Source organism: Lethenteron reissneri, chromosome 47 (assembly GCF_015708825.2).
Source record: "Lethenteron reissneri isolate LAM-NWPU_2019-01 chromosome 47, ASM1570882v1, whole genome shotgun sequence".
Lineage (NCBI taxonomy): Eukaryota > Metazoa > Chordata > Hyperoartia > Petromyzontiformes > Petromyzontidae > Lethenteron > Lethenteron reissneri.
Window position 1 is genome coordinate 479824 of NC_083825.1, and position 27692 is coordinate 507515.

General features: G+C 44.0%; 2 protein-coding genes across 2 annotated transcripts in view; one reads left to right on the top strand and one right to left on the bottom strand.

Annotated features, from left to right (window-relative positions):
- Nucleotides 1-1378: 1378 nt before the first annotated feature.
- LOC133354319 (tumor necrosis factor receptor superfamily member 6-like) lies at nt 1379-14811 on the bottom strand. Its single transcript, XM_061571063.1, has 7 exons — nt 14663-14811; nt 13477-13558; nt 11568-11632; nt 10418-10525; nt 8736-8764; nt 8166-8238; nt 1379-6735 (listed from the first exon to the last, which is right to left on the bottom strand). Exons 1-7 carry the CDS (start codon nt 14739-14741, stop codon nt 6419-6421), a joined length of 753 nt encoding a protein of 250 aa, XP_061427047.1. The 5' UTR covers nt 14742-14811; the 3' UTR covers nt 1379-6418.
- Nucleotides 14812-22342: 7531 nt separating this feature from the next.
- Nucleotides 22343-27692, top strand: part of LOC133354420 (rho GTPase-activating protein 22-like) — a 62885-nt gene continuing 57535 nt past the window's right edge. Inside the window, exon 1 of the mRNA XM_061571241.1 lies at nt 22343-22457. Within this exon, the coding sequence (XP_061427225.1) occupies nt 22352-22457 (106 nt within the window). The 5' untranslated portion in view covers nt 22343-22351. The remainder of the gene's footprint in view (nt 22458-27692) is intronic.

Genomic DNA, 27692 nt, shown 5'->3' on the forward strand with positions numbered 1-27692 from the left:
TTAACTACCTCGCTTGGTATACAGGAGGTGGTGGGTTACATCCGGACCCTGAGTCCTGTATGTTTGGAGTTTGCATGTCTCTCTCCCCGTGGTTGCGTGGATTTTTCTTCGGGTCCTCCGGTTTTTCCCTCCACATGCGTTTAGAATATTTGGCTGCTCAAAATGTTCACGTTATAAGCCACTTCGTTGAGCTATAATTTGTGGCCAGGTCGCTTCTGAAAAACAGCTACAGTATATAGATAACTCAGTGGGCCTTCCTTGGGAAAATAAAAAGTTGTTTTTAATAGTTATATTTAATATATATTATATAATAGTTTTAGTTGAACTCGGAGCCACACTCTGGGACGACAGTGAAGAGTGTGGGTTTTAATGAGGCGAAAAGTTTCACATACGCCACCATGAAAGATAAGGGCAAGAAGAGTGGCAGCTGTTAAATTGGACTCCGCTTATCAGTTGGGGACTAATGAATGATGGCGCTCAAGCCAATGTAACGTGTTAATAAATAAAGTCGGCACAAAGGTGCAATCGTAAAAGCACGAGGCATTACAACAAATGCAAATGCATTTTTTTTCATACACAAAACGTACCACAATGAAAGAGGTAATTAGGCTGTAATATATTTTTGGTATAATGAAATAATTAACCACCATTTTTAAAATCATGTTCACATCATGGGAAATATATTTTGTCCAGCTTTTCGGATTTTTCCCACCAAATTTAATTTAACACCAATTATGTCACCGGCGTCACGTGATGAGACGAAGCATTTCACTTGGATCTCTCGCAGGGCGGCGCAACTCTTTGTTAGCGAATGGTCCACGGAATCGAGAGATCACAGACCTATACTTCAAGTGCCCTCTGTTCCACACAGCAGGGGGCGGCACACCCCCTACTATCCTTGCCACTGTGAGTAAAGTTTGTCCCGTGACAGTGAAACCAAATTTTATTTTATCTCAGAGCTGAAATGTACCAAAATTAAGCGAAGAATCAAATCGAGTGTGATTGGTTGTACAAGCATTGGTGGCCAGGCTGGATTTGAACGTAGGATTCAGTGATGCCACTTCAGTGTCTTTTTTCTGGCTGCAGACATCTTAATACAGCTCCAATCAAAAACACCTCAATTGCAGTCTATCTTGCACATTTGGTGTATTAGACCCCTTCAACACCGTTGATTTTTATGCAGACCTTTAAACGATGCCTGCAACCCGCAGGTAGGGAATTACTATAAAAGATGAGTAACTTACACATTTTTATTGCATTGTACTTAATATGCTTTAATGTCGCTGAGAACCGCTTTCGTTCAGGGAGCCTTCATCCAACAGTGGATTAACCATGGCCGTTGACGATGAATATGGAGTGTCAGTGATTCGGAGACAAGTTTTGGAGGAGGCAACTTCTTTATTATCAACATTCACGGTCTCGTCCACCAGCCGGCGCTATTACACTACAAATACACTGAAAAAAACACCCGATTGTGCCGTGTCGTATTCGTTTCTGTGCCACACTGCCCTGGCCTTAACAAGCGCATCGCTAACATCACGTGTCCCCCTATGATGCCAAAAGGCCCTCTGGGAGTGCATACATTTGAGCAGTATTAGTTCAATACATCCAAGTTCATGTTTTTTCCCCATGTAGTGTCTCATCAGCTGTCAGACTTGCTTAAAGCTATTTAAAGCTATGTTTTATTTTTACCAGGAAAGGCCCACTGAGCTATATAGATCTGTTTCAGAAGGGCCTGGCCACAAATGATAGCTCAACGAAGTGGCTTATCAATGTTATAGCAGTCAAATATTCGAAAAGCATGTTTCTAAATGTAGAGGGAAAAACCGGAGGACCCGGAGAAAAATCCTCTTGACCACGGGGAGAACACGCAAACTACAAATATACAGCAGGCGTCAGGGTCGGGATCGAACCCACGACCTCCTGTGTGCCTGGCGAGGGAGTTCACATCCCGCCACCGTGACGCCAAACAATGTTGGTGAACTGCCCGATATTTATAGACAAGGACCCTCTCGAAGATATGAGTTCTATTTTGACACAAAATTATATAACTCAAAATAATTAGCACACTTTTTTGGAAAGTTAAACAAAATAAGCAGGAAATATACACAGTATGTTGAACATGAGAAAACTCATACATAGGGAACATAAGATTTTTTGCCGTATACCAGGATCTACGTAATAATTAGAAAATGTTTGCTTTACTGCACACAACGGTAAGGCTTCTCTCCTATAATGGCAAATCCCAGCGGAATTTAACGGGTAGCTAGCACCGTGCTTGACTAAACTTTAGCGTTGAAAGCTAGTCGAGGATATTCGTGCTTCAAAATACGGTTTTAAAACACTGGCCAAGGAACGGCAAATGTTAACTGGAAAAGAAGACAAATGGATGTACAAAAAACTACATTTTGTTTGTGGTGGAACAGGTCTCAGAGGCTGCCCAGCAATGAATTGACTCGGGGAAATACTTGTCCACAATATAAAACCGAGTTTAACCGTTTAATAATAATAACATTATCACATTGTAATTCACTTTTAATGGCCATTGTTCGAGCGTGGTACATTTAAACATTCTGTAACCATAAGACTAAATGTTCCAACATTTTGTAACACTTTTTCAGTATTTTATATATATAATCTATCTATACAGTAATCAACGGTTTGGGCAAACACAGCTTGGCATATTGCAAATACCACAACATTTATAATGCTGGTAAAACTATTATTTAAGCTGGGGTAGCCCCAAACTTCACTCCTTACAAGTTATGGACTACACAGCTTCACACTGCCCCATGTATTTAAATGTCGAGGCAGTGGACCTCAAGTTCACCACCTCTCAGAGAAAGAAACTGAATGGATAAATCCGCTTATAAATTAATCACTTACATTTGGTCTTCATTGGCTGTACAAAATCATCATCACACACGATGACAGTCCAGGTCCTATTTTTGTTTACCAGTCATCATCAGATACAGTGCATCAAATATATTAATTCGCATTTGAATAATGGCAACTTGTAACGTGCACAATTTCACAAATGGATTCAAGTTTCGAGCTCGACTCGGAAGTCCAGAAGAGATCATCAGGCCGGCATATATGGAATGTGAGATTATATTGGCAGACAGCAGGACTTTACATTTCACTCACTGCGGTTTAAAGAACTGCCCATCTAAGGAGACCTCAAAAACCTCCCAATGATGCAAGTGAAATCAAGAAAGCCATTCTGGAACACGGCAGAAAGACTCTGAGCAGCACGCTAGACCAGTGGAAGAACAATTGGGGGCATGCAAACGTCATCCCGAGTAAGCAGCTCATCACTGATCCCACGACCATCAAACTATAAACTAAACTATTTTTTGTTTACCAGGTGAGGCCCTTGAGCTATGTATCTGTTTTTCAGAAGCGACCTCGCCACAAATGATAGATCAACGAAGTGGCTTATCACGTGGAAATGTATAGCAGCCAAATACTCTGAACGGATGTTTATAAATGTGGGGAGGGGGGGGGGAGCCGGATAACCACCTCTTGTTTACCAGGCGAGGTAGTTAACATCTCACCACCGTGGCACCCCCATCATCCATCCATCAAGAGGCTTACTGCCCCACAAGCAAGCAACCAGTGGAACGCATCGTGAACTCATGTCCCATGTGAGCATTCTCCGAGGGCTCGATTGGGATTCCATCTCTATGCCCAGAAGCCAGCAGCGAATTCACAACCTCGGCATTGGTGTATAGTTGCTACTCAATTCAGATCCATACGAAAGAGGTTGACGACTGTGTTTTACACACAGCCAGACAAAAGGGTTGAATTCCGGTATCACTTTGAAAAGTAGTGGTTAAGGTATGTACAATGAAACAAAAATCTATGCAAACTTCATGGACCAAGGACCTTCACAGTGAACAGTGTGCCAGTGTGTACCGAGGGTCAAGCTGCCGTCACGTGTTCGATTATGGAAGTGCACAAGCACCACTTGCAATCGGCATCACAGTTAGGTCACGGGTAAACAGTGCATCCCCGAACAAAAAATGCAGTCGGATATTCCATGTATAAGTGGTGGGGGGTTCAGGGAAACCCCAATAAAATGCAAGGAATAAAACTGGACACTGCCAAATATCAAAAACTGAACGTGTACGTCAAAGCCGACTTAACACCTTATGACTCAAACCAAACTTTAGCCATCCATCAATTCCGGTTCCGTGATTCTGCACTTGCTCTATTACTATAGTACTATACTGCCTTCAGCTTTTATGAACGACTGGATTAGCGATTTGTCGTATTATTTGGCTGTATAGCAAATTAAAAAATACAATAACTTTACTATGCAAGTAAAACAATTTGTGTTTTAAAATTAGTTTTTTTTGTATTTAGGGCCCCTTTATAACATATGCTATAGGCCCCGCATGAACTTAATCCGGCACTGTACAGCGGTGTGGTCAATATCGGCAACACAGGAGACACAGCAGTGGCAAAGCACGTGTGTGGCAGCGACCACAATTAGGAGCCCTGCATGGCTGTGTTAACCTCAGGGGGGATTCTCACAATTGGCACATTCTTCAAGGAGCAGCATGTTTTGCTTGTGTCCAGTGCATAGAAAGTAACCTCAGGTTTGATCCCTTGATTTGTTTCAGGGTCAATTGACGGTCCGGCTGACGGTAATAAATATGCGGTGCCATTGTTTTCAACGCTTTGCATTTCATGTCGTGACATTTCTAGAACGAGAACTATATAAAAGGGACGGCACATTTAGAATAACAATTCTCCCCGTGCCGTATATGAAAATTTCACATCTTCGGTGGGTGAAGATGGAAGTATAATACATTTTCGAAAATAAATAGCCGACAGCTTAAAATAAATAATGGAACAATCTCTTTGCTACATGTCACACTTATATAGCAAAGAGGTAATGTGGATGGTATGAAGATACTTTCTAGATTCCCAAATAAGTAATTCACCTATTGTGTTGCCAAAAACATGATTAGGAAGTTAATTACAAGAGAATCAAAGGTACATTCATTAGCAAAGTATACACGGCTACATTGAAATGCACACACTTGTCTGGAAGAATTGGCTGTGAGTACAAGACTTAACTTTGATGCTCTGGAATGTTTCCTTAAATATTTGAGTCTTTTGTCGCCCCAGTGTTATCTCGATCATGCTACCCAGTCATTTCACGAGACAAAGAATCCACGTGGAATTCTCCTCAGACAGCGCTGCGTCACCCCACCCTTGTCTCGGCGCGTGGCAGACACGGTTACTTCCTTCATCAACGGAAATTGAAAATAAGTCCGTCGTGTGATCGCGTGGCCGTCGGAGCCAGGTCGCCAGTCACGTGACCCGACACTCGCCGCGCCTCCGACTCGCGGGCAGGATCACCGACATCCACCCAAGCTTCTGAGGGGTATTAAGTTGCTTAAAAACTTCGATATCCACAAATGAAAACGTTGCCAACTTCACCTTCGAAACCGGTTGGCAGAAGGTGATATCAAAGTCCCGCCGATAACTCATCAAGTAACCCCATTTCCACACAAGGGGGCAGCATTTTATCACTCGCAATCCTGCAGCGAACTCGATATTTTTAATGCTCGAGTTGAAATTCTTCCAAACATGATGCCACTTTTGGCAAGAAATTCACAGCAGTGATGTGATATGCTTGATATCGTTTCAGCTGAAAGCATACCTTAAGATATATTTAAAATAAAACAAAAATGTCACCCCGAATATCATATCTAGGCCCAATTTCAGGATATTTTTTGTATGCATTCAAAAATCGAGAACACGTCCTGAGGATCCACACACCTGGTAATTATTCGGGTTATTAGTCAACCGGCAACCCGTTTATTGATTACCGGTTCCGAAAGTCAAGAACCGGTGACCAATTCCAGTAAAACGTTATTCATGAATTTACTGATTGGACACGTTAATGTACAAAAGGCACTGTGGTCTCAGTCATAGCATCGTATATCTACCCTTCAACTGGTCGCTTGCTTGGTCACGCCACCACTGGAGTGAGCTCTAGAGGGTGGTTTATCTACTTTTTCATGCTGACCAGACGTTTCGAAGAAGTGAGCATACCCACACTTTACCCTATCCACACACGACCTGTTGATCGAAGATTTGTGGTGTATCCATTCATCGTCTTGGCTGGACAGAGGTGGTGGGGGTTATTAAGATGCTGCCCCCATTGTTTTAACTGCGACACCGGGAGCTGGCCGATTGTTTTAACCGCTGGATCGCGAGTGAAGTGTGCTAACCTTGCAACCACGGCAGCTCCCCTCCTCTCTCAGTTAACAAGGTGCTCATGTTGTGTTTTAAACCGGCTTTTGTCACGTGTCACTGGTATTGCAAAAACATGTATTCTAACCACCCGAGTACGTAACTAACCGTACGTCTGATAGGTACACCCCACGCAGCAGCAGCATCAGTTATCCAAAAGTTCGGATTCCAGCGCGGTCATGCTCACACTTAGAGACCCCTGCACAAGCCTCTCCACAAGCCTGTTGTAGGACTCCCCGTCACCAATATCCTGCAGCCCTTTCAACACGACACTCCATTCCACGTCGAATTCCTTGGAGTTAAACCAGGAACTCAATATTTGGTACTTTTGTTCATTCCGGTCGTGCAGGTGGTTGTACTGGAGCTCTTCAATCTTGTGATTCGCCACACCCAGGTGGCGCATGAGCGGCATGAAGCGCGTGTCCGGCACATCTTCAATGATGTAATGGAAGTGATCCCGAACTGCAATAAATAAAAAAACAGGGGCGAACTGAGCAAAGCAGACCCAGAATTCACTTCTAAAAGGTAAAGGCGCAGCCCTGCAATGATTTGCTCAAACCACAACTGGTGGAAGAGGGAGCTCTACATTGGAGGCTGACTCTTCTTCCAAGCTGGCAGGAGATATCTTAAAGGAAATTGGGGGAATTTCCACAATTTACCCCAGCACACATCGCCTGGTCAATCGATTAGGGTGTGGTGTTTCCTATTTATAATCCTGTAAGTCCAGCCTGTTAACCGTAACACCACGGGCAGCAGCATATTAAATAATCAACTTAAATGATGTGGTGATGCTGCGTCATCAGTAGTGGTGGACAAGCACAATTTCGAAAAAGCTTAACACATTGTCCAACGACACTGCCTCAAAGGAAACATAAACAGTCGGCGATGTTTCGAGCAATGGCCCTTTTTCATGACTTAAAACGTCACCTGTTTTAATTTATTTCTCATATAAAGACAGTGTTAATGATGAATTTGAGTTTTTTTTACTCTTCATTAATAATGATCATGAAACTTATAACACTTATCATTACTCAAGAAAGCCTCAATGAGTGCATATATATTTTATAGCTTAGTATGTTGAGGGCATATCTTTAATCCTACACATTTTGGGTGCGGTTGGTGATCACGCACACAACGTCATGTGTAGAACACATCTTCCCACAGAGCTACGCCATGGCAAGAATATGGGAGTACAGAAAGTATGGTGCTGACCCACCAGTGGTATTTTTGGAGTATTTTATCCCACATGTAAAATCCTTAGTAAGTAGCTCAATATCACAAGTGCGGTTGGCTATATTCCACAGACCTCCAGCCCCAAGCCTCCATAAAATCCTGGGCAGCCCTGGGTCCAAGAAAACCGCTTAGATATCCTACATGTCTTTTCTGGCAAAAAAACTCAAGTTGGCAATTGATCCATGGCAAGCACAACACATTGGAGTATTAAGACCTAAGAAATAGAAAAATGATGCTATCGGAAAATAGTGTGGAATATTTTCGAGAATGAGCCCAGACAAGAGCCTTGTACTTGGCAATGCACACAGAAGTGGAAGAAGGCAGGAGAGGAAGATAGGAAACCAAGTGGATCAATGCGTTGATAAAATATCTAGAATGAAGAGGATTGAGATTGAATGAAGCAGTGATACCGGCCAGACAAACAGAACCTCGGGGGAAATTAATTCAGGTCCATCATCGCTATTGAGTTTACAGATAATGATGGGTGTCACACATCAGCGCTCTCTCGTCAAGGATGTTACAGGGCCTGCGTCATCTTATATTCCAGATTGTAGAGGTATTCTGTGTTTTATGGGAATTGTTTTGAGAAACCCAAGTGATATCAACAGACCTATTAAGTTTGGATTGACAAAAGTGGTGTTTTTCCTGCGATGTCTTACTCAATTTGCAGTTTGGTGGTTTCAGCAGTGGTATCGATGGTGGTATCGGTGGTGGTGAACCGGGACTCATACCCTGATTTCACATACAAAAGGCATGCAAGATGAAACACATTAAAATATGATGTCTCAGATAGAAAACACAACTGCAAAGCCTTTACACTGCTGGCTTGCAGTGCAAAAATTCAGGGTGCACTCTTTTTAAATGTCAATTATTGGTGGCAGACACAAGCACACGCATAAAATGTACTTCCAAATACACCATAACGGTTATCATCCCTACGATTCGGCGTAACCACAGTACTCGTCACTGCCCATAACTTGTGCTGAAAGGACAAGAACCATATCAAGTCCTGCATTTAAAAAGAAAGATGTAAAAATATAACATTCCTGTAATTACTGTGACAGTAATAACTCCGAGTCAATGGGAAACGAGTTTTTTTCTGAACAAGCAATTTCCACGGAACGTATCCCGCTCGTTAAGTGAGACGCGCCTGTATATGTTTACAGATGACTGCATAGCCCAACAGTAAAAGATACGCAATTTACGTGAAAAGAAAATTAACTTTTTACCAGTAGTTGCCCAACCCAGTTCCACAAATCTGCAACACAAATATAACAAAATTAATGACAATCAATAAGACAAGAAGTTAGTGTGTGGAATTGTGTAAAATGGATTATAGAAATCACCGAAGTAACTAATGGTTCACGTTTTTAGAAGCTCTAGTTGGGGTGGGCTGGGTGGTTAAAAGAGGGCTCAAGGCTGTGTTGAAACATTGAGCCGATAAAGATGAGATTCTGCAGTCAAATCCCCGGCTTCTACAGCAACAAAACCAAACCTTGTGTCCCTTATTTGCCTCATTGTCTTCTTTACCAATCACATGTTCGCCTTTTGGCGTTCTCTGGTCTGACACTGGTGAGATTAGGCCATAAAGATGGCCGTCTCTGGTGTAGGCCAATCAGTTCCAAAGACAATGCATTTATTATTATCAGAGCATGTTTGTTTGTCACACGCATCTGTGGTTAATGCAGACTTGATTCCTTGCAAAATTGATTTATTTGGCGTTTGAGCATCTTAATACCTGTTTTATTGCCAGAAAGGGTAAAACCTATTCTCATTTTTTATACTTTGATGCTGGCAAAAAAGGTCACATGATATATTCAAATTGTGCTGTTGGTGTAATTTCGATTTAAAAAGTTGTTCAAGAGTGAAATATTTTTGGGGCTGAAACGTCGCTCAGCTTTTAACATGTTTTTGCTTACCGAGCAATTTTCGGGGATCTTATCTCGCTCGTTTAAGCGAGACACACCCATATATAGTACACAGTTTAACACGGAGGCTTTCACGACCAATATTATTCATAACAGGTTAGTTTTGGGTTAGATCGCGTAAAATATTAATGTGTCATTAAACCCGCGACCACCCAACACAGCCCATGGTAATGTTCGTCACATAAACAAAACCGGAGGATTCCTCCACAATTCTGCCTTTCGCCTGATGAGACTGGTCGTAATTACCAGCGAAACAGCATACTCGAATTGTAAATCTTGTGGGTTTACTCTCCAACACACCGGTATGCTGAACTATTAACGAATTGGCATGTTTTGTTTACGTGAAAAACCTTACCAATTGGCTGTGTCGGGTGGTGGCGGGTTTCACGACATTTATATTCACGCGATCTAACCGAAAACAAAACTACGTATATATTAATGCACTTTGCAAGCCACTTTTAAGCAGCATGACAAAGTAATTTCTTGTACCCCCACGTTCGATGTGGGTTTTCTGAAGCTGCCACTGGGCAGCCGAGAGGGGTTTCTACACAGAGATCAGGGATTTGACGACACGGCCTCAAAAACTGGAGCTATTTTTTTTTTTTACCAGGCAAGGCCTGCTGAGCTATATGGCTCTTTTACAGAAGCGACCTGGCCACAAATGTTAGCTAAACGAAGTGGCTTATCATCATATAGAAAATGTATAGCAGCCAAATACTCCAAACACATTTTGGTTCTACATGTGGAGGGGACAAACCGGAGGAACTGGAGAAAAGTCCACACGGCCACGGGGAGAACATGCACACTCTAAATATACAGGCATACGGGTTGAGATCGAACCCATGACCTCCTGTATACCAGGCGAGGTAGTTAACATCTCCCCACTGTCGCGCCCCCAGTCTAGCTTGTTAAAGGCAGAAAACAGCATTCGCTAAATCATTTCTAGTGCAGCATGACATTGAAAACTCAATAAAAGGACTCACCGCTGAAGATACTGCGGGGAGATTGTTTCTTCATACACATGACCACAATGATCACGATGAATAGACAGAGCATGCTCACCGTCACAACAATCACCGTGTTTGAGTGCTCTGATGAGGAAACACAGCAAATGCATACCAGCACACGATTAATAATGAATTAGTCCTTTATTCCAGGCTGTGACCCAATCACCTGGAATGCACCCAAATCTCTGCTTCCTCATCACACCTCAGTAGCTAAGTAGGGTTGAGCCTTGAAAATGAGTGGGGGGGGGGGTGACCACCATTCATAACAGGTGTTATAGGCTATGGAGATACTTCGTGGCTAGCAGAGGGCAATGGAGCCAATCCATTATTTTACCCTACTTTAATGCTTCCGCGTCTGTGCTCCGTGTCTACATCAACACGCGCTGATCAGTATGAATAACGGTCGAAAATTTGACCACAACCTCATCCAGCAGTGGAATGACGAAAACATCACCGAGTCCTGAGACTATCTTTATAGTCCTGTTACTAAGATGCTTGGCAGAGTTCCTTCACCAGCATTCTTGAAAGTGAAAGTAAAATGCCTCTGGGGGGGGGGAGGGGGATCACACACATATGAGAATAGAATCCTACTTGCAGTACCACCATCTCCTGGTTACCATGCAATTTACATTTGAGCCGGGCACGGCAGCGCTTTGTAGGCGATGTGACCCCGCGCTTTGGATGTGAGGGTTGGTGAATCACACACATGAGGTGGCCAGCTATGAAGTGGCCAGGAGATGGCAGTACAGCGAGCGGATCTTGAGATCCCTGTTGTGCACACGCTGGAATTTACCTCTCCCCTGAAAGCGTCGCCGAGTGGCGAGAACTCTTCCACGATTGGTCAAATTAATGTACAGAACCTTGTGTCAATCCAATGCTTAGATGAGGCCCTCCCTAAATCCGTGCAGATCACTAGGGTTATTTTGACCGTACTTCACCACATTGGTCAGTGTGGGTCGGTGAAGGTGGGTGGTGTAGATGGCGGGAGGATGATAGAAGAATGGATTTTGGTGCACTTCCCTTTGCTGCCCACAACTTAGCGCAACAAATTACTTGAGACAGTTATATTTTGGAGCACAGCACCGGCACAAACATGTACATTGCATTGTCGATGTACAGCACTCACTTTTGCATTGAGTATTGCTGTTGGGTTTACAGGGTTGTTCGGTCTCCAGGTGTTGATCTTCACACCTGCACCATCACCCGGTATAAGGAATGCCATTATTGACATTTATCCAATGCAACACTGACAACACTCACTGACAATCACGCACATTTGTAAAAGGGTTTTTACAATGCAGCACTATCTCCTACTTTTAGCACCGAAAGTGGAAATGGAGAATGTTATGGAAGTGTACGGCCCTTTTGCCAATCCACTGCTAAACGAGTGCCTCCCCATGCCGCGTTGGTCGCTGGGATTGCTCGACGACACTTCACCGTGCTGGTCAGTGCGAGTTGGTGAAGGCAGGGAGCATGGATGCATTATTATTGTTATGTTATTATGCTTGTTTACTCAGGAAAGTATCACCGAGTCTCAAGGATCTTTGTCAGGAGGGTCCTGTCAAACTTTTTACAGTAAGGGGTGATGTTGCTGAATATAAATCAAATTGTGTAATTTGCATTACATTTTTTATAGGATTGGGTTGTTTTTGCCCCAATTGTATGTTCTTTTTATAGCTATGGTAGGATGTCAAAGAACTCGGATAAACCCAAGCAGAGCAGGGGGAGAACAAATTAACTATAAAACTAAACTATTTTTTCTACTTTACCAGGAAAGGCCCACTGAGCTATGTAGCTCTTTCCCAGAAGCAACCTGGCCACAGGTGACAGCTCAGCAAAGTGGCTTATCACGTGGACATTTATAGCAGCCAAATACTCTAAACGCACATTTCTAAATGTGAAGGGAAAAACTGGAGGACCCAGAGAAAATCATCATGACCACGGGGAGAACACGCAAACTCCGATCGAACCCACGACCTCCTGTATACCAGGCGAGGTAGTTAACATCTCGCCACCGTGGTGCCCTGGGAATCGAACACAGGGCCTTCTTACTGTGGCATGAGTCTTAACACTGTGCTACCCTGCCGCATCACAGCACAGTAGTACAGAATTATTAATTTGCTGTACTTGTCCCTCCACTGCCCACCAAGTAGCCCCAGAGCCGATAACAATCTGTGGTGCATGGTGGTCACCATCCAAATGTGATTGAAGATTAGCTTTGCTTCCAAGATCTGAAGAGATTGGGCGCATTCCAAGTGATTTGGTCATAAGAGTGTTATCAACATTGTGAAATCTCTTATGCATGCAATAGTTTAATTCGAGACGATATGAAGGATATGGTTTAATCATGTGAAAATACATATTCAGACTAAAGCTTATATCTCGATTCTGCAAATTGCGCATTGATGTCACCTTTGACATCAATGCACAATTCCTGGTGCATGACTTTTGTCATAACCACTTACCGTTAGTTCTGAAGCCAGGATGAACAGTGACTCACCAAGACAAAAATACGTGGAAATTAAAAAAAGCATTCCGTGACTACATTTCACACTTTAAACAATATTGCCAAACTGACACGCAGCAGCTAAAACAAATGTTCTGAGGTCAACATGGTTCACAAACCGAATGTTCTCGATACAATTAAAGGTCCAATGAACATGAATACGAGTTGTTACATAAGTTATCGCAGACTCTACACCGAGATTTCATAGTTTAGTCTAAAGCCATGTTGCAATGACTGTTGGGAATGGCCCACGACTGGCCCAGATGTGGCCCAGGTTTAACATCAGGGCATGCATGCTGTTCATTACGATGTCCGACGCTTTGCTCCTCGTACTGGCAGCAAAATGTTGGACTTTGCGTCGTAAACGTGCGACGCAACCCAACAACACACGGCAGAGCCACACGGCACAACCGCAAAATATACGCAGCCGTAGGATTTGTGTTATCCGTGTTGTTCTTTTAGCCCAGCCGCCACCCTTGCCACCCCATTACCCAGGAGAATCGAGAGTTGGCCAATATCCCCACTTTACCTTAAGCAAGAAAGGCAGTTGTGTCCATCACTGTACTCCCCGTCGAGGCAAGGTGCACACTCGGTGTCTGTGAAAGGGGTGCCTGTTTACGCAAACACAAAACAGTCTCCGTTGAGCCCAGCGAGTTCATCGTAACCTGTTGAGCAAGTGCCCCTGCACAGGTGGAGATGCACAAAGTGATTATACTCAGATTGCTCATTCTGTCCCAAGTGCGATATTCCGGGTTGGGTCGTGTGTACGGCTATCTTCTCTCCTAGCTTGAATCGCACACTACCCCTTTCCCATTACGATGATGTACTTATAAAATAAAATAACTTTATCGGTACGTCTTCCAACCTGAAGAGGCTCCCACAAGGCCATATGGGAGGGCGCGTGGCAGTTTGGCACCGGCTATCACAGAGTGTGGTCGGGTCGCGACAGTTCTCTGCGTTAAGTACAGTACAATGTCTTTAAAAACGGCGTTATACCTCTAAATAAAGGGTAAAATCTATTCTTATTTTTCATCCTTTGATAATGGCAAAAAAGGTCCCATAGATATAACTGATCAACCCGAGCTATAAATGCTCCGATACGTGCATTGCCTTTTAACTTTTCTCATTCTTCCGTTCTCTGGTTTGACACTGGTGAGACTAGGCCTAAAGAAGGCTTTCTCTGGTGTAGGCCAATCAGTTTCAAAGACAACGGCATTTATTATCAGAGGATGTTTGTTTGCATGTTTTATCACAAGCACGTGTGGTAAATGCAGATTGCATTCCTTCCGAAAGGTATCTATTTGGTGTTTGAACATCTTAACGCCTATACTCTTTGGTTATTTCAGTAAAATCACGTAGGTTGACAAAATAATAGATCACGACGTTTCGATCGCAACGCAAGCGACCGTCTTCAGGGAGAGAGACGGTCTTCAGGCGAGAGAGATCGAAACGTCGTCTACCTACGTGACTTTACTGAAAGAACCAAAGAGTATGGATTCCTGCAGTCATGAAAGCTTCGAATCAAGATCTTAACGCCTGTTTTATTACCAGAACGGGTAAAACATATTATTATTTTTCATACTTTTCTACTGGCAAAAAAAACGTCCCATAGAAACATGTCACCGTTAGACTATGTCACTGCCCTTTACAGACTTGACAACAACAAAAACTGGTAAGTTGACAGCTGATAACAGCATATGGTAGTTCCACCTTACATGGCTGTGTCGTCTTGTGTCCCTGCTGGCACGTTTGGCAGTGTAGGCAGATCCATGAGTAGTGCGGGTTCACGTACATTCCGTCCCGGCAGCGACACTCCGTATTTAACTTATTGGAGCAGTTCTTCGTCACGACGAAGCCAGCAACTGCAACGTCAAAGTCACCGGTGTGAAGCCACGTATGGCGCATTGCCTGAGACCCCACGGTATTATCTCCTCCTGCGAATGTGCGTTTTCCCGGCTACGCAAAGCCCAACGCTCATTCATAGAATTGGCCAAACATACAAATGCGTGGCCCTCCTGAACAAAAAATTGCAGAGAGAATCAGTAAGGGTTTTCCTGGATACATACAAGGGGGCTGTTATTAGGATTACTCAAGTAGTTACCTGCATGTATAATGACAGTTACCTCCTTTTGTAGGTCATTACATTTTCATTTAATAACTACCACTACCCAATAAATGTTGTATAATTAACTGCACACAAACTCCTCACTAATGTTTGTCATTAATGTATGTATAGATATACACTCGTTGGTTCTTTCGGTAAAGGCACGTAGGTAGAAATAAAAGAAAATATTTAAAATAAAATATATTTGTTTATATACCAACATGACTTTACCGAAAGAACCAAAGAGTATGGATTCCTGCAGTCACGAAAGCTTCAAATCAAGATTATAGATATATATATATATTTTAAACAAAGAACACGTGGATTTTGTATTCCTCATGGATTAATAACATTGAGAATAGCAATGAGGATCCTGGATTGGTATATTTGGTCAATTCATTCATTGTTTGGCACGTGGGAGACAATATGATCACGTGGAGAAACCCCACCACCCATACGAGGGTGTAACACTAAAAGCACCAGATACAGAGCATGAAGAGTCCACGACTGAGTTGCGTCTTCCGAGTGACCTTTCACAGCCCAAGCCGACAACACAGGGTTTTCCCAGGTCATCTCCCATCCAAGTACTAACCAGGGTCAACTCTCATTGGCTTCTGAGATACAACGAGAAAAAATGCTTATTCACGATTATTTGTTCATAAGTAAAAACTAACAACAAAGCAAATGACAACGCAAAACACAACGTCAGCAGTGGCATTCAGCACTACTTCAGCAATGAAAACACCAATGCTAACAAAAACTAAAGTATGACCACATGTTTCCACAAGAGGGTGAGCGTTCACAGAAAAGCCACAGTCACTATCAGCCCTCGACTGAAAAATAAAACCCGATGACTCATGAGGAAGCATTTGCTCGGGGCTACCAGATTCTGGGTTTTAGTGCAGTTCGGTGGTTTTTTTCAATCCGCTGTGAAACGTGAACACGTAGCGAAAAGCTCATAGGTTACCCTAATGCCGTGTGTCTTTCTCAGACAATATCGAAGGCAAAAGGACATGAAAAAGAGACAAAGATGGACATGGAGAGATGGTGGTAATGAGATGACAGTAAAAGTGAAGAAATTTGTATTAAAAAAGAGCGTATTTGCACTACTGGATAACCGCATGAAAAAAAGGCAAAAAAAACTGGTTGAGGGTTTTCCGCCTAGCAACAAACACAACATGTTTGTGAGACACCAAGGGGGGTGCTACACTGTCATGGTTAGCAGACTGGACATGCAATCCAGAGGCAGCCCATGCCTTGAGCAAACAACCAACTGCATGCTTGCCCTTTAACCTTTCAATCTGACAGATGAGGACAATCAGTGCATTGACTATTCAAATTCCGAGTGCAACGATGGCTGGGTTCCTGACTTTTTTCAGAATGGTAAATCGATTCCGAAAATGGTGACCGGTTTATCCGATTAAGGAGTGGACCCGGCTCAGCACTGAGTTCTGTATTTTCCCAAGACAAACTACGTCTTTCATGTCTCTTGGCTAATTCCAGCTTATTCTGCAATGCGGTGCAGCAGCAAAGTGGGTGTCTTACAATCGGAAGGTTACAAATTGAGGTATCACTTTGTGGATAAGTCAACAGTGGTGGTCTCCACTTTCTATGACCCCCCTTTCCCCCCACGATAGTAATGTGGAATTTCCACGACTGTTCAGGGCTGTAAACAATTAATTTCCAAACATGTTTGAGAAACAATTTTGATTGTTTAGACTGAATACCTGTACAATGCAATCAGATTTTAATATAGCCATTTGAGGCAGCAACTATACACTAACAAATCACTTTGGCTCGTTTCTTCTCTGAATTATTTTCCCATTTGTCCTATTTGTTGCCTTCTTTTAAATACGAGTGTTTGTAATCAGTGTACATTTCTCCATAGTACTGATTTTTTGCTCACAGTTTAGCTAGAGTCAATCTTGACTATCAAGTGAAGTAAAAATTGGGATGTTTGGCCAATTTCTGTTGGGGTATTTTGGGTGACTGTTAATGATTTTCCTCATCATCAACATCCTCATCATCAACATCCACTGTAAGATGAAGGCCTTCCCATGATGTTAGAATACCTCACTATCTCATGATGCCACAATCGCTCCGTGGGTCTTATTCTCTGGCATGTTCTCCTCTGGGTCTCATCCACCAGATTTTGCTGCCCTGTGTATGTGTAGTGAGTCACTTCGAGACACGAATAGTAGGAGGCACAGACGTCTATTCTACGCTTAAACGCTTCTGTTCACACACGGGATAACTACAGACGGGTCAGGACAGCCGGCACATTGCCTGACCCATGACGCCGAGGAGACAAATACGCAGCACGACGTGTTCCATTCCAAACGACAGCCCCGATCCAGCCTCGGGACCTCCCTGTTATGCCCCCCAGCGGGGCCTGGCTCCGCCCTCGGCCACAACCCCTTCTGGAACCTACCAGAAGGTTCTGGGCTATACCCCACGTGTCCCCTCTGTCACCTTTGCCCTACATCCCTTACCCCGGTCCATCACGTGCCCTGTTAGCCGTCCAGGCTCCGACGTCCTCTCTCTGCCAGCAACCAGCGCTACGCACCCTAGTGACCCATTCCATGGCACTGCATGCTCTGCTGGCAGATCGGCTGCTACACCCACAATTAGCCTCTGTGTCAGGAACCAGCAGCTACGCGCTACAGTGACCCATTCTATGTCACTACATACGTATACTCTATTTGACACGTAGGTTTTTGCCACAATATTATTCGTAATAAAGATTTTTAGGGTAATGCGATCTCACCCAAACACCTTTATTAAGAGTATATATACTCTGTTATGCTTTACAGTTGAGACCTTTCAAATACAATTTCTTTAGCACCTTGGTTTACCTTTTAGCTGCTCCTGACTCTCAAGGAGCAGTGACTCATTCCATCAGCAGGTAAAATTAATTATTTAAGATCTTCACCCCCATATGTAAACAATACATGTTTTTATTACCTAATTTACATGTATGAATCACCTGTGTTGTTTTTATTGTTGTTGTCCAGGTCATCTCTTCCCAATACCCCAGATAATCAAGCGTTCAGGGTGGCAAAACTCGCCTGACCCTATGAGCCACATACTAAAATGTTCACATGGCCGTAAGCCACAAGACGCACGTTACATGGGTGGCCATGTGGTCAGTTCACTCACACCGACTGGCCATGCTGTTTTTCACTTAGAAATCCGTGGGAGCACCCCAGGAGTACCCGTGTCTAAACTAAACTATAAACTAAACTATTTGTATTTTACCAGGTAACTAAGTGGCTTAAGGTATGGAAATTAATAGCAGCCTTCTCTGAATCCCATGTTTCTAAATGTGGCGGGAAAAACTGGAGGACCCAAAGAAATATCCACACGATCACGGGGAGAACATGCAAACCCCAAATATCCAGGCGTCAGGGTCAGCATCAAACCCCCCAACTCCTGTATAACACCGCGGCGCCCTTGGCCACTCCATGTATACACAATTATAATTTGGAACGCAAATGCATGTGTGTGTGCGTGCTGACCTGCATCAGCACTCTCGACATCGCATGCACCGATCGGAGTGGTTGGGTTCGTCCATGTACGTTCCTGGAGTGCACAAGTCACACACCGTCTCCTTGCCCGATGCTTCACAGTCCCGTACCTTGAAAGAGCCTGCGTGGAGATGCGGAGCGTTAACACGGAAACACGGACACCGGCACAGACGGCCGCCAAGACTTGCTGCAACGGGGAAAATGTAATATTGTTTTGACATTAATTCAAAAACATTCTTCAATTAAGGAACAAAAAATAAACAGTACTCTCTAAAAATATTTCCGACTCAGTCGTTATTCAATTCAATAAATCCACTCATGTTTTTAACACTGTCTCAACCTGTGTCTGACTGAGCATAAACATAATATAGAAAATTAAGAAAAAAATGGGAGGAAAAAGGATTAGGGAGATACGTTCTTTACCAATCTTGCACAGCTGCCAAGGCACAGCCACCAAGGTGCGAAACCCCCCAGTGGACATGAGACATGAGCTGTGGTTTTTAAACCTACCGTGCATATTTCCATAATTACCAACCATCAGGCGTGATTACCATCAACGGATATCAAGCCGATTTGCAAAAGATGCACTGCAGGGGAGCAGTGGGATTGCAAACACTGAGGTTTGACACACACTGGTGTGGAGAACCCGAGTTCTGTAAGCATTTAAACTGTTATTTTTAGCAAGTAAAATTGTGTAGCGGAGACAGAGTTCAGAAGGGCACCTCAAGTGCCACGAGCCACGAGGACATTAAACGATAATGGCTGCAGTCGGTTTGGCGATTCGAGGAAATTATAGTTGGGGCAGGCGCCGCCATGAGCGGCACCACCAAGATCCTGGGCTCAAATCTCAGGCTGCCAGCAGAGGTAAATCTAGGTTCTCATATTTATGGAGTGGACAGTCCAGACCCAGTCATCCAAACAATGGCTGTACAAAAATAACAATTTGCTGTACAAATTGTGTGTGCTGAATACTACCTTTTCTTATTCTTGGTTCTTTCAGTAAAGTCACGTAGATAAAAAAAATAAAGACCGCTTGTGTTGCGATCGAAACGTCGTGGGTTTTTTGCTTTTATTATTTTCAATTTTTTTTCATAACATTTTTAATCTGTTATTTTTCTTTTATTTGATATCTATGTGACTTTACCGAAAGAACCAAGAATAGGAATTCCTGCAGTCACGGAAGTTTAAAGTCAAAACTACCTCCTCTGTTTCTAAGAGATACATATGTAAATTTTGGCAAAACAAAGGCAACCATAAATGAAACAGTTGTGGAGCACAGTGGTTGTGTAAGATAGACTCTTCCAGGACATTGAGTTAAGAGCCCATGTCACTTCAAAGACTGTCAATTGCTAATAGGGTTTATTAAATGTATCCATATGCACTGTTATATACTGCGGGTGATGCAGGTATTAAACTTCCCTGCCACAGCGAGCATTAATGGTCATATCAGGAACTGGCCCTGGACATCTCCTTCACCGACCCACATTTACCAATGTGGTGAAGTATGGTCAAACAACACTCATGGCCAACACTACACGAGAAAGCTTTATCCAGCAGTGAATTCGCTAAGGGTTGTAATTTCTTTCAAACATTTTTTTTCCAGTTCAAGGTACAACATCAAATGAGTCATAATTGATTGTTGGGTCAGATCAGGTAAGTAAAATGTGTGTCGTAAACCCTCCTCCACCTGGCACAACCATGTAATAGGTTTGTCACGTGAACAAATGTGACAATGTATTCCTCTTTTAGCACACTAGACTGTTGGAGAGAAATTCACAACATTTAACAATTTGGTACGACGTTTCACTGGTAGTTATAACCAGAATCATCAGGCAGTTGCAAAAAATCTAGTCCAGCTATTATGAATCATTGGTCACGAAAAGTCTATGTGTTTAATGTACAATATCCAAATGTACTTCCCAGAAATCTACATGAACACTAACTTGTACAGCATCAGAATATTAACCAATGATGCCAACTGTATGACATTGATTTTATACAATTGGCATGCTACTCATCAGCATAACTGTAAAATAATGTTTTATTTTATCATTAACTGACACATACCAATATGACACAGAGGACAGCAATGGTCCTGAAACTTGTATTGAATTTCCTGTTTGCACGTTGAGGTCCTTCCCACCATGGCTGTCACAACCTGAAACACAGCAATATACACCAGAGTTAATTTGACTTCAAATACTGTAACTACTGCATTTCTAAATACAACACTGCATAAACACTTGTAAATGCACTTTGGTGGCGCTTCATGTTGAATTACATAAAACAGACCTGTTCTGTCTCCACAGAGAAAGTAAGTAGATTTCAATCAGCCTGTTCATTTTCCAGACCAATATAATCCAGCAAGCAGCATTCATTTAACAAACCCGACTGCTGATGAGATTCCAGGAGGTAAAAAACTGTACAGATTGTGCTCGCTTCAAACAAATTTGATATTGGTCTGGAAATCCAATCGGTCATATACTCTAAACCAGTGTTCTTCACTACTTTTCAGAGGGGGGTCACTTTCACCAATGAGACATCACACATTTGAAACCATTGGGGTTTGACAGCAGCACGATGATGGGGCGGTGTTTTCACATTTGTGTTTTACTGTCGGGGGCCACACGTCAGGGGCCGCACTAAAGGCCACTCGGGGCCACCAGTGGCCCGCGGGCCTTGCAATGAAGGCCGCTGCTCTACCCTACGTAGAGTCTTGGTGATCTGTGCCTAACGCCTGACACTCTGCAGGCTGTGTGTAACGCTGGGTAGGCTACGTCGATTTTCATGCAATTAAAAAAATTCATTAAAGGCTTATTAAAATTGTAACAAATTATTATTTCATTACAAGAATAATAAATGTTCTAAAAAAATACCAGCGCCGCTTTAGATGAAAACCAAGTGCGCCCCTGTGTTTCTTTTCGTTTTGCAAACCATTACACAACAATAATCAATAATCCCTTCAGTTTATCTGTGGCAGTATTTGGTATTTTTTGAACATCGAATAGAAATAGAAACAAAGAAGAATCACTTTTAATTTGAACTCGGTGCAGTTTCACTTTGATGACCTTTGCTTGCACTTTTACTGCATCGTGATATTTTAAATAACCCCAACATCAAAGTGCTCATTCAACAGCATTCATCTCAAGGAAAACTTTTGGGAGATTATCGTAAATTTACACTAGTTAATAATAACATATAAGCGATGAACTAAAGCATCTACACACACGTACACGCAGTGACACACAGCATATGACAAGCCGGATGCAGACGTGGGTACAACGCCAAGGTGCTTAAGATCCAACAAGGGGTTAGCAGTAACAGCCTCTTCACAATCATCATAATTATCATCGAGACCCTCCAGAGTGAGTGAAATAAGTGCCGCTCGATGGGAAGTCTCCATTGAAAGTTGCCGAGACACGAGAGAGAGTAAGATCGACTCAACAGGATTCATGCCATAAGAATGTGAAGTTGACACCACCAACAAGGGTAATTAGCACCGCAGCACCAAGCACACACACACACACAAGTAAATTAAAGGACACGTGTTATTCCGTTGACAATTATCTCGCCTTATCCGGTGCTGCTGTACATGTGCACGCTCTGTACACAGCAGACGTTGTGCGCGTCATACTCTTAGGTTTTTTCGGTAAAGTCACGTAGGCTAAAACATAAAATAATAAAAGTAAAATTACGTTTCGGAGGCAACACAAGCTTCCGTCTTCAGGTGGAACCGTCACAGCACGCTTGCTGTATCAAGTAAAAGTCAATAAATGTACTGTGACATTAGAATCCCCAGCCCCTTAGTCCACAGCTGGATGAAGGTCCTCCCCAAGACGTCGTGCTGGTCGCCGGGATTGGCCATGCTTCACCGCTCAGGTCAGTGCGGCTTGATGGAAGGGGTTGGGGGGGGAGATCCCCGGGACGGGTTCAGACCCGGCGACACTTGGCCACTGACGTGAGCCGTGATTGGGAACCGATGCAGCCCTGGTCGGGGTTCATCACCTCGCGGTGCGCGTAACCGCTGCGCCACCGCTCCACACTTATACACGTACCACTGTACACACGTGCAGCACACGTGCTATACTGTACTTGTATATGCTCAGCACTGTATTATGTGCCGCGCTGTACACGCACGAGTACATCACAGTCCGAGTGCGCTGTACACACGGAATATGTACGCAGAGTCGAGCTTTGCCACCCGAGTTCGATCCCCCCCGCCCACGGCACAACACCACCAGAGAAGATTATCTGAACCAGTCCTCAAATGACTACCTGGGCGGAGGTGTTACACATCGCCAACAGGGAGAGACAAAGGCGGCCGGGCGTGGTAGCTGGTCATCAATGTTATGATGGTAGTGGGGGGTAACTTTTAATTTGTCTTTGTCGGTAGTAGGGTGTCGGTAGCAAGGTGTTGTTAGCAAGGTGTTGTTAGCAAGGTGTTGTTAGCAAGGTGTTGTTAGCAAGGTGTTGTTAGCAAGGTGTTGTTAGCAAGGTGTTGTTAGCAAGGTGTTGTTAGCAAGGTGTTTTAGCAAGGTGTTTTAGCAAGGTGTTTTAGCAAGGTGTTGTTAGCAAGGTGTTGTTAGCAAGGTGTTGTTAGCAAGGTGTTGTTAGTAAGGTGTTGTTAGCAAGGTGTGTTAGCAAGGTGTTGTTAGCAAGGTGGTGTTAGCAAGGTGGTGTTAGCAAGGTGTCGTTAGCAAGGTGTCGTTAGCAAGGTGTCGTTAGCAAGGTGTCGTTAGCAAGGTGTCGTTAGCAAGGTGTCGGTAGCAAGGTGGTGTTAGCAAGGTGTCGTTAGCAAGGTGTCGTTAGCAAGGTGGTGTTAGCAAGGTGTTGTTAGCAAGGTGTTGTTAGCAAGGTGTTGTTAGCAAGGTGTTGTTAGCAAGGTGTTGTTAGCAAGGTGTTGTTAGCAAGGTGTTGTTAGCAAGGTGTTGTTAGCAAGGTGTTGTTAGCAAGGTGTTGTTAGCAAGGTGTTGTTAGCAAGGTGTTGTTAGCAAGGTGTTGTTAGCAAGGTGTTGTTAGCAAGGTGTTGTTAGCAAGGTGTTGTTAGCAAGGTGTTGTTAGCAAGGTGTTGTTAGCAAGGTGTTGTTAGCAAGGTGTTGTTAGCAAGGTGTTGTTAGCAAGGTGTTGTTAGCAAGGTGTTGTTAGCAAGGTGTTGTTAGCAAGGTGTTGTTAGCAAGGTGGTGGTTGTGCCGAAGTGAAGCGATGGCGCCCCGATTACACCCCAAGGGGTTTCGATGTCCGCACAGGGACAACATCAGTGGCGATATCCGGCCAACCCGTCTCTGGAGTCGGCTGCAGCCTTTACACTCCGTGTGTGTGTGGGGGGGGGGAGACAAAGGCGGACGGGGGTAGTTGCCGGCCTTGACACGCGGTGCTGTGCAGGCTCCGTGGACTGTATCCGCAGTGTCCGGTACATGGCTGGTCCACATGTCTTGTGACCCACATTGCTCTAAAAAAATCTTTTATTTTGGGGTTTTAAAGCAATGTTACTTTAAAGTATCAATTAACGTTATGGGGGTCAATTAATTGGGGGGGGGGGGGGTCACGAGACGTCTGGACCACGCTCCAAATGTTCGTACTGTTAACGTATTTCGAGTCTTTGGGGGTCTAAAAGGGGGGCCAGACGCCGTGATATCTGATCGAGTCCGTGTGCAAGTCGCACGGCAAACAAGGATGCGCGTGTTGTTTGTGCCATCAACATCACACCACAATAAACAACATCATCTGCGAGCCGCTACAGGCCACGTGGGGGGTGGATGCCCCCGGCCACAACCAGCAGCTGGTGCCGAGTGACCATACTTCACCAGCGCGACCTGTCAACATGCTGCCTCGTCAACAATTACAACACCACGCCTCGAACTTTGCACCTCCACACACACAAACACATCATCTGGACACCGTTCCGGACTGTAAGCTCTAACAGTGGTATTGAAAACCGTGTCCCTTAAGCTGCTTTTAGATCGCGACAACTTGCTGAGTTACGCGCGTACATTTCAGAGAAGATTAATGAACTCTCGCCACCCTCTACTCGATGATGATGCTGCTGCAGTCCGTAGTATTAATAGTAACAAGGTGTGTCAGGGGGTAATCATCTCTTACCGCAAACAACAGCAAGACGAGCAACATCTTGCACAGGCAGTCGCGTCTTCCCCTCCTCACGCCGCGTGCCCACGAATTCCACCTCGCCATGGAGTATCTCTTAACAGCTAACGAGGCAGAGTTTAACAAGTAAAGAGACACCCCACACAGCAGCAGCAGGAGGAGCAGCAGCAGGAGGTGGTGGTGGTGTCGTCTGTCTGCGGCGACGTCTCCGGCGAGTCGTGAAACCCCCCCCCTGTGACGTCACGCAGCGGATCCACGATTTCGCAACGACGACGACGACATCCCCTCGGCATCCAGCAGCAGCAGCAGCAGCATCAGCAGCAGCAGCAGCTGTCTCTTACACAAAACTCTTGCGAAATACACCTGGGGGGGGGGGGGGGTGGCAGGTGAAGGGGGTGGCAAGTGAAGGGGGTGGGTGGCCGGGCACCACGCCCGACCGCTTTTGTCTCCCTTGCGACGATGTTTCCTACGCACCCCAAACCATTCGAGGTTGAGTCGCCATCGGGCTACGAAGCCCAGGGGCGGTGCGTGTACTCGTCACTGCTATACATTTACACTCGATAAGCGACTGCGTTGAGCTATTATTTGTGGCCAGGTGCATAGCTCCTTGGGCCTTATCTGGTAAAATAACAAAAAATAGTTAAGTTCGTTTGGTTTTATGGGTTTGCGTCCAATTATTTCAAGGATCTGTGAGCTCCTCGCACAATCCAGCCTGATGACTCGTGTAGGCAGGCCAGCCTGGATGTTTCAAACCGGCGCAGATGACCTGCAAGCATGGGAGCCTGCGACACTTCACGTGGCCTCAAGGTGCACCAAGCCTGGTACAAGCGCTGTGGTGATGTCATCGCCCCCAAGTGGCGAACGTCCGTTGTTGTTGTTGTTGCTGCTCGGGTAGCGGTGGTGTTGTGTCGGGGAGACAGAGGCGACCGTGGTGATCGCCACCACCATTCCCTCGTGTGGTGTTCCGGCCTTTATGGGCGCTACTTGTGAACAGCACTTGCCCCCAGTAGTCGGTTAAACGCTACACGAGGGTGGGATCTTTGTTAAGGCAGCATGCTCTGACCGCATTATCATTAGAAGCTATGCTATCCCGAGTATTTACAGCAATATACTACCAATTGATCAGTTTTATTAAATGTATGATTGGATAACACGCAAATATTACTGCATTGAGAAGGCGCATGTGGATGACCAGCTATTAAAACATGCATGAAATTATCAACATTGTGGAGGTGTGGGGGTGACTAAGCACAATTACAATGTAATTCAAATCAGAATTAAGTTGATTCATGATAGATTTTTGGGTCGGATCGCATTAATAAAATGTGTCATACACCCTCCACCACCTGACGCAGCCAATTAAGAAAGTTGTCACTTAGACCATCGTGGCAATTTATTCCTGCTTGAGCATACGGATATGTAAGAGTGCAGAGCACAACATTTAATAATTGGTTACGAGATTTTACTGGTTGTTACAACCAGCATCATCAAGCAGTTTCCAGAATTGGAGAAAGGTTCACGACTCACGTTTAATTAGGCGATGTGACCCAAAAAAACAACTATGAATCATAATATTGGTCGCGAAAGCCTACAACAGTGTTAAATTCGCACTGCAGTTGTGTGCCTGCTCAAACAAGCAATGTGTCAGGGCACTTTGCATTGCCATTGCCTCTCAATGAAATGTTTTGTGTGTGATGTGCCATTTGGATCCCGCGTATGTGATTGTGGGACACAATGTGTTGTTACACTACCAATACGTACATCGTGTGCAGGCGAAGTCGAGTTTTGACTTAAGTAACAGTTAACCAAAAGTATTTTTATACCGCCTTTATGAACAAAAAATCCATAGTTGTTAAATGTTACTTCAGTAAAGAATAGATCCTGTCGTGCACAGGATTTTTTTTTTTATAATTCATCAGTGATTACTTTACTTGATGATTCCACTGCAGAAAGCATGGACCAAAAAATAATGGCAACATTTTCCAGAGCATGACCATCATAAAAATGTATCTTGGGACCAAGTAATGCTTTTTCTCGGATAAAAATACAGCTTATTATTAACTTCACAGCTGGATGAAAACCTACTGATGCCCCATTTGGCACAGGAGTTGTTTGACCATAGTTAACCACGCTGCTCAGTACAGGTTTGTGAAAGGCGTGCCAATCAGGACTGGTTCAGATATTAATCGCCACTCCTATCCGTGGCCAGGAATATAACTCCGCTTGCCAGATTTATATAGCGCAGTGTCCGAACCACTATTCCACCATTTTACTTCTGCAGTCGAGTCGAAGTCAATATGAATGTGGTGTATGTACACATTAAATACTGCACTGTATTGTGTTCATATGTTGTAGTTTTAAATGGGTTGTGAAATGGTAATATTTCTCACGCAGCAAAACAAGTATTTCACCTCAGAGTAACTTATACTTTATCTTACCCAAACACTAATATGCACTCCACAGTTTAAACAAGTGCGTGGCTTCCTCCATTTCGGCTCGGTGGATAATTTAGAGCTAGAGAAGGTCAAATTCACGATTTAGTTTCAGGACAAAACTATTTTTTGTAATGGCTACCTTTGTACAGCTTTTGTGCCAATATGGATTGGACACGTCAACTCATTTAACAAGAACATGGATTTATCTCAGCTGGCCGCGTGAGATTTGAGCCCAGGACCTTGGTGGTGCTGCCACACTGCTCTGCCACGGCTATTATCTCTGAACCACCCTGCAACTGTTTAATATCCTGGCGGCTCATGGCGAGTGACACGTAGCGACAGCTCATGGCACTTGAACTGTCCTGAAATGTGTCTCCACCACACAATTTGGCTTGGTTAAATAATCATAATAATGGTCCAGTTCTCAGTGTTCTCCACACCAGCACGCATCAAAGCTGATAGACTCACAGTAGTGGCATCACATTTACTCTATTTAAGACCGAAACAGGAAGACTTCACAATTCTGGCCAATCGCCTGATGAAGCTGGTTGTAATCACCTGCAAAACGTCGTACTCG

What these genes read in the sequence shown, in the direction of transcription:
- LOC133354319 (XM_061571063.1), bottom strand. Translation starts at nt 14,741, where the DNA reads ATGTACGTGAACCCGCACTACTCATGGATCTGCCTACACTGCCAAACG. An exon ending in ACACAAGACGACACAGCCAT is followed by an intron (nt 13,559 to 14,662) that starts GTAAGGTGGAAC and finishes TTGCGTAAACAG; the next exon opens with GCACCCCTTTCACAGACACC. An exon ending in TCCCCGCAGTATCTTCAGCG is followed by an intron (nt 8,765 to 10,417) that starts GTGAGTCCTTTT and finishes TTTGTGTTGCAG; the next exon opens with ATTTGTGGAACTGGGTTGGG.